The sequence below is a fragment of the Aptenodytes patagonicus genome, chromosome 5 (assembly GCF_965638725.1).
Source record: "Aptenodytes patagonicus chromosome 5, bAptPat1.pri.cur, whole genome shotgun sequence".
NCBI classification, from domain to species: Eukaryota; Metazoa; Chordata; class Aves; order Sphenisciformes; family Spheniscidae; genus Aptenodytes; species Aptenodytes patagonicus.
Window position 1 is genome coordinate 49,670,253 of NC_134953.1, and position 12,262 is coordinate 49,682,514.

At 40.6% G+C, this 12,262-nt stretch overlaps 1 protein-coding gene across 4 annotated transcripts in view; it reads left to right on the top strand.

The window, feature by feature from the left end:
* The window catches only part of RASAL2 (RAS protein activator like 2), a 150,050-nt gene that overhangs the window by 95,269 nt on the left and 42,519 nt on the right, over positions 1 to 12,262 (top strand). For all 4 annotated transcript variants that reach the window (XM_076339648.1, XM_076339649.1, XM_076339651.1 and 1 more), the window contains one exon: positions 11,901 to 12,010. In XM_076339648.1, coding sequence (XP_076195763.1) covers positions 11,901 to 12,010 — 110 coding nt within the window. The remainder of the gene's footprint in view (positions 1 to 11,900; positions 12,011 to 12,262) is intronic.

A 12,262-nucleotide genomic window follows, 5' to 3' on the forward strand; every position in this document is an offset into this window, starting at 1 on the left:
ATTGAAAGCCCATGAATCACATTTTCCTCTAGTTCAAAAAATAACTGAAGTAGCGGTTAAAGCAGAATATATTGCTTAGCCTTGAGAAGAGAAAGCTCAGAGGGAAATCTTAGCAATGTATAAATACCTGATGGAAGGGAATAAAGATGATGGAGGCAGGTTCTTTGGACAAGAGGCAGCGAGCACAAACTGAAATATAAGAAATTCCATTTAAACATAAGAAAAAAAACTTTTTTCACTGTGAGGGTGATCAAACACTGGAACAGGTTGCCTGGAGAGGTTGTGGAGTCTCCGTCCTTGGAGATATATTCAAAAGCAGACTGGACACACCGTCCTAAGCATCTTGCTCTAGTTTACCCTGCTTTGAGCAGGGGGTTGGACTAGACAATCTCCAGAGGTGCCTTCCCACCTCAGCTATTCTGTGATGCTATGAATGATGCTCTCTCACTTCAGTGGCCTGTTTTCTGGGTGGTATTTGGGGAAAAAAGGGCCTTGGTCTAGTTGCATGTGAAGATGTCACAAGAACATTCTGTTATGTCAAGTTCTGAGATTTTTATGGTGAGCCCATGGTCCACACAGTTCCAGGAGGATTTCTGAGCCCTGAGAGCCTTCAAAAGTCCTAGCTATCCTAGCTATTTTTGTCTCCATTTATAAGAAATTCTCTGTCGTCTTTGTCTTCATCTATAAGTAATTGCACTAGCCTTTAGATGTATACATGTATTGTCATAGTCTTTGTCTAACAACTGCAAGCTACATATCAGAAGTGTTTGATTACTATCTGTATTGTTTATTTTATATGCCTCCTTTTTTCTTTGTTCCTCATTTTTGTACAAATTTTTAATGTTGATTCTATCTTTTAAGTAATGTTTTAATGTTTCTCTAATTCTTCTCTAATAGTTCTCTAATACTTTTTAGCTCCTGCTCCCTTTCAAAACAAGAGCCTTGCAGAATGTTTCTCATTTCCCCTGGCAGTGTATTGGGCTTTTAGGACTCTGGCAAATAGGCTCAGGAAGCAGTACATGTCTGCCTTTCTTGGGCATAAACCAGCAAAAAAACTAGAAGTTATTTGTGCCATGTGTAGCTGGTATTACACTTCTTTGTCTGCCTGGCCACCTGTATACCCAGGAGCATAATGCACCCTCCTGTCTTTCTCATAGGGACAAGGCTTCTGGCTTTGTAGGTTTTGCTCTGAATAACCTATTTATATGCTGTTACTCCTTAGCAGGTTGTGGTGCAAGTTGGGGCTGAGATCACCCTGTTTTAAAACATGCCAACTTCTGATCTGTTTAAAACAGCAAGCTGCAAATAGAATTCAGATTGCTTAAGAATACAGATGAGCTCAAGCCAAAACTACTGAAATAAAATACCTTGTTAACTTTGTGGATTGGCACACATCTAATAGGTGGATGATAAGATGGGGAGGAATCATGTTTCTTCCTTTGATTTGTATTAAGAATTTCCCAGCTCTCAGAAGTAGGTAAGATGACTTGGGCACCTCATGGAAGTCTCAGATCAGTGGTCTGAGAAGAGCTTCAAGTGAAGGATGTAAGGGGTGCCTATAATGGCTTTAAACTTGTGTGTGTGAGGTCATCCTTATTTGACGGATTTATTGTACATATAAAGGAGATTAATAAGAGAACTTGCTTTTTTGTTTTTCCAAACATTGACACCTAGGGTATAGGTTGGAGGGCTGTAGGCAGCTACAGTGTAGTGCTGTCTCAGTTATTCTTTCCGTGGACCTGACTCTGTGCCACACCTCTTCTACTCACTGCTTGGATTTCTAACAGAAAGCAGCTTAAGGCAGGGGACAGCTTAACCTTCTTCCATACTGATAGAAAATTATGCTGAGACTTTCATAGTAAGTTGCTTTTACAGCTTTTTTAAGTTTGCCTCTCAGAAAAGCTATTTAAAAGCTGTCTTCTCAATAGGACAGTGGCTTCCAGCATGTTCTGTGCAGGTTTTTTTTTCCTTTCAAACACCAGGCAGTAGTACGCACTCAGAACAAGGCATCTGTTTTTTTAATACTGCTAATTGGCATTTGTTTAGCATCTGGAATTTTGATTCATAACAGCATAATGGCCTTTAAGCGAACATATGCTTGACGAGACTTTTTTAAGCAGTGTCTTCAGTGGCAGTGGTCAAGGAAGGATTTATTTTAAGGGGCTGATGTGTAAAGTTCAGGAAATTTGCCTCCCTACCTCCTGCATGTGCACTGGAGGAAAAGACATGTTTAAATTTACTATTGTGTGAAAAGTAGAATTTTGGTAGTTATAAACATACTCTTTCTCAGGACTAACTACACAGACCAGCACGTAGAACATGTTGGCTCTGGTTATCTCCCACCAAGGGGGATAAAGTGGATTCTGCTGATGCTTACGTTGCACAGCACAAGGCATACATACAGAGATAGGAGCTCATGCTGCTTGTCCTTTCTTCCCTGTTTCCCCAAATATTGTTGTCTGCAGTTAAAACATTAGCCTCCATCTAGGTTCAGTTGTGTTAATTGCCATTTGACAATTTCCAAGCGTATCTGGGAGAAGAATATAGAGAGAGAACGGAAGGGTACAAAAGGTAGGAAAATTGAGATGGGGAAGTGTATTAAGTGTGTCTTCTCACATATAGACAGATGTGTGCTGTTTATAGATATGCATATATAGGAAAAGTCATATTTTTAATAACTAATATTATTTGACTGAACAAATAGGAAGGCAGACGGAACTGGCTAGAAGTAGGCATTGTGACGCATAGGTGGGCGAGAAACCAGCTTTTCTCTTCCCACACACACTATGTTCTGGCAGAGTGTCTCGGTCTCAGTGCATCCCGTTCCCTACTGTTGCACTGTTGAGCCCCGGTAGCACTGCGGCAACCTACCATATTCTCTCATTGCTCTGCCATTGGAACTGAGGGACCAGAGTAAATATGAGATTATCAAAATCTTCAAACCTCCTGCAGTGGCAGGGTAGAGAGGAATTGCTAAACCACTCTTCAGACTTGCATTGCGCTCTCCAATTTTCGCTGCTTTGGGGTAGGGTTGTTAGTGAGTTGTTATTACAAATAATACATGATTCATCCATGTCTGCTGGCTATTAGAAAAAAAAGACAAGAAAGAGGCAAAGAAACAAGTGCAAATAGATAGGAAAGCTACAACACAATCTTTGAAGTAAGTAAAATTATTTTTATAGGAACCCTGTGTGAATATGATGGGAAGACTGATACTTACAGATTGCCTTCCTTGGTTTGTTTCTAGCTGAGAGTATAATTGGCTCTATAGAAATACTGTCTGCCTCTTTGCTCTTTAAGAGTACTGCTAAACGGAACAGAAGACAATGCAGCCAGCCTAAGTGAAGGTCAAAGCTTGATGAGATCTCGTGGCTGCCCAGCCTCATCTTTTATGCAGTCAGCAAGATTGTTGCTTCTCCAGAGCACTGCTCTGCTACCGTCATGCTGCCAGGTTAGGACAAGTCTGATCTCTTCTGGCCATGTGACTTGATGGCATACAAGTACATATTTTTAATTCTGCATCAGCGCCAATGCAGAGATGGAATTGTTGCTTTATGTTAGTGTGAGGCATCACAGCATCCTTCATGAAAAACTGGCTGTGCTCAAATCTGTCCTCCCTATTGAAAGATTAACATTTTTCCTTCCACTTTCCACTCTTTTCTTACTGTAAAACATTTGTTTGAATCTGCTTTAATTTTTTATCATTTGCCTGTGATGTGATGGCTTAGGTATGCTGGCTATTATTCCACGGGTTTTGTGTCGTAAGGCATAAATGGGTGATTGGCTATCTCCAGGATGTTCACCGAGTTCTCATCTGTATCTTTATTCTGGGCTAATACTGTTCATAGGCTCTATAACCTTCACAATATCTTTCTGCCAAAGCTGATTTGTTCATTACATCAAACTTTAGCGTTGAGTCAAGTGATGGGTGTACCCAGTCTGTGACACCGTCTGGTGGACCTCAACAGCAGGAACATTTTTCTCATGTTTGGTGTAAACTTGACTTTATCTAATTCCCCTGCAGTTAATGTAGGGGAACTATGAATGTATATAGCTTTAAACGCTGGTCACATTGCAGTCATCCTTGGTTTAATAGTATTTAAATGTGTACCGACTTATTCTATTCTTCACCTCCAAATCATGGCTTAGTCAAGTTTGTGCAGAGTTTAATTAATGCATCCTCTGCCAATCAGCCCTTCTGGCCCTTTTATCACTTTTCTTGCTCTTCTGTTTTTAATTCCCTTCAATTGATTCTCCAAGTTCTGGTACTAAAGTTCACAGGAATGTGTGTTATCAGTTTCTAATTGCTCACAACCCTTTGTGTTATTTCTCTGTCCTCCCTGGCCCTCACTTCACCTCCTAATTTAATATAGCTCAGTGTAATTAATGTGCTGTTTAACTTTTCTTCCAGATTATAACAAAGATGTTAAACAGAAGCAGTCATGCCACTATCCCCACCACATCCCATTGGACCCTTTCTTCTACCTTGATACCTTATCACTTGTCGTAATTACTCTTTTTAGATACTCCTGCAGCCAGTTCTCAGGTTTGTGTTACTAGCTTTGACAAAGTTAATTTCCATTAATTTTTCTAATTAGTATGTATTTTGTATTATCAAAAGGTATTCTGAAGTGTTGGGCTGCTTACTGGCTGTGTGCCAGGGGACTAAAAAGCCAGGGTCACGAAAATTATTGCCTCCTTCCTGACGTGAGGGAAAGACAAAAATGCAGCCACTTGAATCATAGTGAGGTAGGCTCGAGGCCACCACTTCTCCATGTACTTCACCGGCTGCAGCTGATGTGTTGACAAACTGTTGTTTGATTAAACACTCTGATAGACTCAGGTGACCTGTTTCTTATAATATTTATTGTTTATCACCATTGTTTTGTCGTTCTCTAGACAGACTTCTGACCTTTATTCCTTAATTCCTGGATATGGGCTTTTAAGGATGCTCTTTTCTTATGCTAGTGCCTGAAGTGGACAGCTCCCATGAAGGCAGCCAGGCTCAGCAGCCAGGCTCTGCTCCCAGTCGTGTCCATGCTAAACACCTTGCTGAATTGGGATCTGAAAAGCTGATGTAGTTCTCCCCAGCTATCTGGTAGCTCTTGTTTCTTCATGAATTTTTTAGTATGATTCCCAGTGACTTGGAAATTTGATTCCTTTAGTACTTTTGACTGCATATCACGCAGAGTACATGCAATCTTATGATACATTTTATTAATAGATGTATTATCAATGTATCCCTGTTGTGGTATCCTCTCCATTTCCTTGGTTTTCTTATTACTGTTCTTAAACTTGTTCATCCTATTCTGCATCCCTCCTGTGGCTGTAGACAATTTTTCATTGGGAAGTTGAAATTGTTATCTGGCCAAATCTGCAGTGCTGTCCCATCAGGGGAAAAATACCTTCCTGATCCTTGCTGTTGATCAGCTTGTGTCCTGAAGCATGATGATTGCTCACTATTGTTATTTTTAAACCTGACTAATGCAGCTACATATGTTACTCTTCCTTATATAAACACATAATCCTTTTTTAATCTTGCTGAAAAAATTTGTCTGTGTAATATCTTGCGGTAGAGAATTCTACAGGCTGATTTACAGATAGCATTAGAAAAGGTCTCCTGACAATCAGTTAAATGTGCTGCCTCTCATGTTGAATTGCCCCTTGGTTTTCTTATGTAACAGGGTGTGTGAGGAGCTTAGTTAATTTCCATTCTATTTGTTTTATACATCTATAATCCCTTCTTGCTTTTGTTTCTAAAATAAACAGTCGACCTTTAAAACATATCATTTGTAAATCCCCCTCTTGTCTGCCTTTAATCAGTTTATACTTCTGGAGTTTAGTTTTGTTCTAGTTTTCTTGCTGAGATGAGAAGATCAGAAGAGTGGTGCGTTAGTGTGAAAGCTGTGGCAGATTTACATAATACCACTTTACTTTTATTGTGCTTTATCCTTTGTTCATACATTCAAACATGTTTTCTATTGTTCTCTGCCTGTGCACAAACCACCTCTTCAGTGAAATAGTACCAGGCTTTTTGGATGAGTTGATGGTGGAATTTCACTGTTGTAAGTCACTGTCTTGTTCTTTATATTACCACCAAGGTGTATGTATAGTTGTTTTCATCTGCTTTTCTACTGTGTTAGTGGCTGAGAGCCTTTTCAAAGGTAGTCGCTGCTAATATTTTAATAATGAGTGTTACTGGGCTCATAAGCAAACTTCTCCACCTCCTTGCTAGTTATATTGGGGTTTTGTTGTTCTATAGGGGATAGTAAGCTTCACCATGTTTGCTCCTAATCCCTGGAATATTCTGTTAGTTGTATCTTTCCATCTTATGACCTGGCTATCTTCCCCTGCTTCTTTGCTTCCCACAGCTTTACAGCGTTACTGGCACAGGAGAGCATTTTCACTTGGCTACAGTTTTTTTTTTTTCTTGATAGCTGCTTGTGAGCAACTTAAGAAATAAAATGCTTTGTGTACTAACAACGCGCAGTAGTTGGGAGGCAGTTTTGCTGTGGTCCATAGTCACTTGAGTGTTATCTTTGTACCCATCCAAACCTTTCCCTCAGAGAGACCAAGTCTCATAGCTCTGTAAATGAAGTTACCCACCTGCTGGTTTTAATAATGCATTAGTGCTCCTCATCAAGAATTATAAATGTTCCGGATGCGTTGCAAGCCTCCAAAAGGCAATGTGTTTGTCCCCAGAAATACCTAATGTAGGTAACAGTGCTGCAAACCACAGCACTGTATATAAGATAAACTTTTATTGTTGCCCATTTTACCCTGTTTTTTGTGCTCTGAAACTTCCACTAATACCGTTGCATTTTATCGATGGATAATTTGTGTTATCTATAGTTCTATTACTTCATGGCTGAATTAACCTTTCACTTGCAAAACAACAAAGACAATCATTATTTATTACGCATGGGCTGTTCTCTCCAAAGTGAAGAATCAGTGCGTCTATAGGGAGCAATAGTCAAAGAGTTGAGTTGTACATACTTGGGCTGTCTTTGAATTTGTTGGGCAGTTCATGTGCTGCTCTGCTGAGATTGAGGACAGACGGACAGTTGACATCTTTGGCATGGAGCGAGCATTTCCTAAAGCCAAAGCTGCCCTGAACAACAACCATCCCTGAGTTTAAAATACTTGGGGGTCAGAGTTTCTATATCTTCCCTGTGCAGCTATGGAGGGAAGTTACAAAAGCCTGCTGAATTTATCACTTCGTGGCGATTTCTTCTTGGCAGAGTGAGAAAGATGAGTTGCTTAACTTCCAAATGAGATGAATAAAATTCTCAGTGGGATTGAATTATTTTTAGATGTTGTATCATTGAGTTTTCTTATCCCAGTGTTTGATGCTTTTGGCTGAGATGATGAACCTGCTCTGAACCTACTCCACATGCTTGATTGTGTGTGTGCTCTCTCCCCCCCCCCCCCCCCCCGTCTCTCTGTTCCATCCCTGTTCCCCTAAACCTGTGGTTCTGAGGGAATTTGTACTGAGCTTTGTTCCACTAGGTGTGGACCATCAAATCTGTCTCTTGAGGGATTAAGGCACAATTCTTCTACGGTTATTCTCTCACTGGACTCCTCTTAAAATATGGCATTTACACAGTACTGATCTTTTCAAATTGCATCCTAGCTAATTTATCCTACCAAATATTTTGTACTTTTTTTAAGAACGTAGTCTCATAATTTCTGGCAGTTTGGGTAATAAGTTTACATCTTTTTGTCTGAGGGTGTTTGTTTAAGCAGTAAAATTCCCACTGTTTTTAAAAGTGTTCCATGATGATTCTTAAAGCTCAATCACTTTGTTACATTTAGGCATAAGCAGTGTATTTTGTGTTGAAGTAAGTATTTAAGAGAAATACCTAGACAATAAGAAAAGAAGTAAGGGCGGGGTGTGTCTTTTTAATGGTACAAGCTACAGGTATTAGCATTGGCAGAGATTTCTTCTCTAAAGAAGGAAAAGGAAAAACTTTCAGTTAGATGGTATTGTTGCAGATAGAAGTTTATTTTTCATCACTACATCTTTTTTTATATCTGCATTCAGTATTTAAAAGTATTTGCATTGGCAAATGGAAATCAAAAAGCTCTGCTCAGTTCTGGCATGTGTGAATTTTTCATGCTGCTCCCAGGCTGTCCATCTGTAAGCACTGGCCCTGCATGAACTGCCAGCAAGGTGCAGAGAGCAAATATTGCAAATGTTTTCAAGTCTTTTGAGGATGACCAATAAGTACACTCTTTGTCTGAACAATTTTTATCCTTGAGTATGTTCTTAACCTATTTTTTTTTTTTATAGTCAAGTCTGGATAGCCTTATTCAACCCCAGATAGCATATTTATTTCATTAAGGAATAGATTATGTTCAGTTAAACCAAGAACATGTTTCACTAATGTTAAAGCAATGCCAATTTAAAATTGTGCATGCACACAAAAATGAATAATCGTGGTCCCTCTCTGAGTGGGATTTGGAATGATTCAATATAAATACTTTTGGACCCCTGCTGAATTTGGTCAGCTTTGTCTTATTTGCCCTTAAGGGGAGAAAAACGTGTTATTTCGTGTTTGCAATTTGAGTAGCCTGAGAGGTACTGGAATGAAGCCAGGGTCCACCAGATCTGAATCCCTGTAGTTGGGTTTGTTACCTTTTATGCTGAGAGGTCAGAATATATGAAAGTGCCTTTGAAAGTGCTATACATCCTCTACTTGAATTCCAGCAATGGCCCCAAGAGAAGCCCAAGAGCATATATTGATTACGGGTTTTTTTCAAAGGCACTTTTTTAATACCAGGACCAAGAAAAGTGCAGGAACATGGGTAGAGTTTGAGTGGCACACAGAGCTAAAAGCACTTCTTCCCTTTTGACAGTGCCTTTTCCCCCAGCATGCTATGTAGATTTGTAGGATTTTTTTGCAGTATCTAGCTATCAGGCCTTTTCTTTTCCACTTTATTTCCTATTTCAGGAGAATATAGCAGCCTTCACCCCTGAGGAACCTGCTGGCTGGCAAGCCTCAGAAATTGAAGGGCAGCCTTAAGCGTAGCATTCCCTTCAGATGCAGAAAACAGATTCCCTCTTCCTTTGTTCCCTGTAGCACCATCCCACAGGGCATCCCAATTTCTCTGTGCTGCCCGTGGACAGGCACGTGTCAGGCTCTGGTGTGTGTGAGCAGGTTGTTTCCTACACAAGTATTTGGGGGAGGATGATCTGCATGTGCTGGAAAGATCCTACAGCCAGCATCAGGTATGGATAGGCTTTCAGTAATATATCACCATCCGAATCTCAATGGAAGAGACAGGCCATCTTGCTGTGTTCGCTGAAGATGTCATGGGTGTGGGCCTGGGGAACTGTGGATTTGCTGGGATATTTTTTTTTTTTTTTTTTACACTTGAAAACTGAGCAGGACTCACTTGGTCGTTCATTGAAAGAAGCAGAGTGAGAATGAGTGTGAGGAGAGAGAGAACCCGCCTACCACTGTGTACGGAGAAGGGAATTGTGCAGTTTTGAGAAGCGTTAGGATACAGGAGTGAGTTGTGTGGAAGACGAGGGACCAACTGAAAGTAAAGGGACCAAGAATAACAGAATGAGGAAAGGTAGAGGGGGGTTGAAGGGTGTGCTTGTTTAAAGGGAACAGGATTTTGTTTCAAAAGGAGCACTGAAAGTATGGGAAGATAAAGGCAAATAGGAGACAGGAAAATTGGTTTAGAGATGCTTGCAGCGTATGCCTTGAGCCTGACCAAATGCAGGCTTTGCTGTTTGGAAGCAACTTCTTTTCCAACAATTAACCTGGCATCCACTGATGAGAAGAGGGTAATAGCCCATTCCTTCGAATACTGTAGAATCATAGAGCAGTCCAGGTTGGAAGGGACCTTGAAAGATCACCTGGTCCAACCTTTTGTGGGAAAGGGAGCCTAAATTAAATTATGTAGCACCCTGTCCTAATCGTAGATAAACCTCAGTTTCTTCCTGAAGAGGTGAAAGAGATGTGAGATTTGTCAAACTAAAAGATTGCAGATAAAGTCATCTTTTGTTGTGATGGCCTAATTCTTATGAGTCTGAGAGATGAACAAGTCTCGTACTTCAGCCTGGCTGAGTCACCTGGAGCCAATAAAACACTTTTGCTTTGTTGGTGTTCTGCACAGGAAAGAACAGGAGACCTTGTTTGTCTCCAATTTACTGATTTCTGTATTACAGGAGGCAGCTGTGGGCAATATCTGTCACCTGTCCCAAACGCAGCTTGTGGAGGAGGCTTGCCTTGCAAATGTGTTCAAAATTAGCTGTACTCAACTTCTATCCTAACAAAACACGGATGATGGGAGAGAGGGCTGGCCCTAGCTGGCTATCGCTGTCACTAGACCTTTATTAAAGTAAGGCTGTAGATCTGCTGGTTCAATCCACGCCAGAAGAACATTCACTTTGAGCAAGTTCTACCAACCTATAGTCAGTTTATAATATTCTCAACAAACGTGATTTCACTCACGTGTTTGGTAAATCTCCCGATAGCAGTGCACAGGGTATGGTGGCTCTGTGCAGCTGTTCTGTGAAGGAGCAGAACAGATTTGGCCAGTAAAATGTTGCTTAATCCTATTGGATTAAGAACCTCTGTATTTGCTTCGATCGTGCCAAAGAATGTATGTGCATGTATGTCTGCAAGCCCTGGAAATACTTTGACACAATATGGTTTATTTAAAATGCGTATTATGCTCAAAGTAATTTAAAGGGCTATAGGAGAAAATCAAACGTGCAGGTGTTGAAATATTTCTGTGATTTCCCCACACATACAGATGCACACACCCCTTTGTATATCAGTGGTCAGATGTACTCGTGCTACACTACTGCTAATACAGCAGTAGCTCTTGATGATATCTACAAGGAGAGAACTATGAGGAGAGGCTGAGGGCTTGTTTAGCTGAGAAAGAAAAGGCTAAGGGGTGATATAAGGCAGCCTACTGCAATGAAGAGGGGAATTACAAAGATGATGGAGCCAAACTTTTCCCCATAGTGGCAGATGCTATAATGAGGCAGCTGCTGCAGATTGCTGCTTGGGAGGTTTTTGTTGAACACAAGGAAGACTTTTCTCACTGGAAGGGTAATGCAGCACTGGACTGAGGTGCCCAGAGAGGTGGTATAATCTCCATCACCAGAGGTTTTCAAGACGTAGACAAAGTCAGCATTAGGCTGACCTAGTGTTGGCAGTACACCCACATCGAGCAGGAGGCAGGCTGGATGATCCCCAGAGGCTCCCTCCAAGTAACAAGTCTTTGGTCTGCAATTGTTTGGTGCACAATTGTAGTTCAGAAGACAGATTACATGAAGATTTAGTATTTTTAGATCACAGGTAGATTTTTGAGTTGAGTTTTGCTTCAAAGCAATACCAGAACTGGTATCTGAAGTCACTAGTACATGAAATCTTTTGACATTTTCAATTCTGGCTAGTGAGACTATTGAAATTACAAATTATTGTAAGACTTACCTGCTATATGTAAATTAAAAAGGACAACCTGGGTGCAACTGTGGGTGCAATAGAAGCTCATAATAAAAGACATTTTGTACTCTTAATCTGACCAAGAATTAAAAATATGGCGTGTAAAGGGGAGGTAGGAACAAATACTGATATCTAAGACTACTCCTTATTAAATGATAATTGTGGGGTTTTAGGTCTCTTGTATAATAGTTGGAATTCATTGAAGTGCACCTGTAATGTGAGTAGTGCTAATTATTGCAATTTGAAGCTATCACATACTGGAATCTAGCCCTGCCTTTCTTCCTGCTCAGAGGAATCCCAATACAGCACTTTCTGTAATCGTTGTCAGCAGGAATCACTGCTGAGTTTGGACTAAGTGACAGTGCATTGATTGATTTATTACTGGCATCAGTTTCCCTGTTTCACTTCTGCACCTTCTCATTTTAGGGCTTCTTCAGTAAACGTCTGAAAGGGTCCATCAAGAGGACAAAGAGTCAGTCAAAGCTGGACAGGAACACAAGTTTCCGTCTCCCATCTCTCCGCAATGCTGATGACAGGTAAGGTTCAGTGCATCTCCCAAAACAATCTCTCCTCATCCAGAGGCACTTCGCAAAATCTACATGCAGCATGCGCATGCACTCACAGAATGACAGCAAGGAAGAGGATTTATTGTTAAACTGGCAGATGGGTGTTTTTTGGGCTGACTCTAGTATGTTAGAAGTTATTTAGTATACAATGTACTGCTGACACAGGACTGAAAACTTTTACTGCTCTTAACAGCTGATGAAAAGTTCAGGTTAAGCATATGG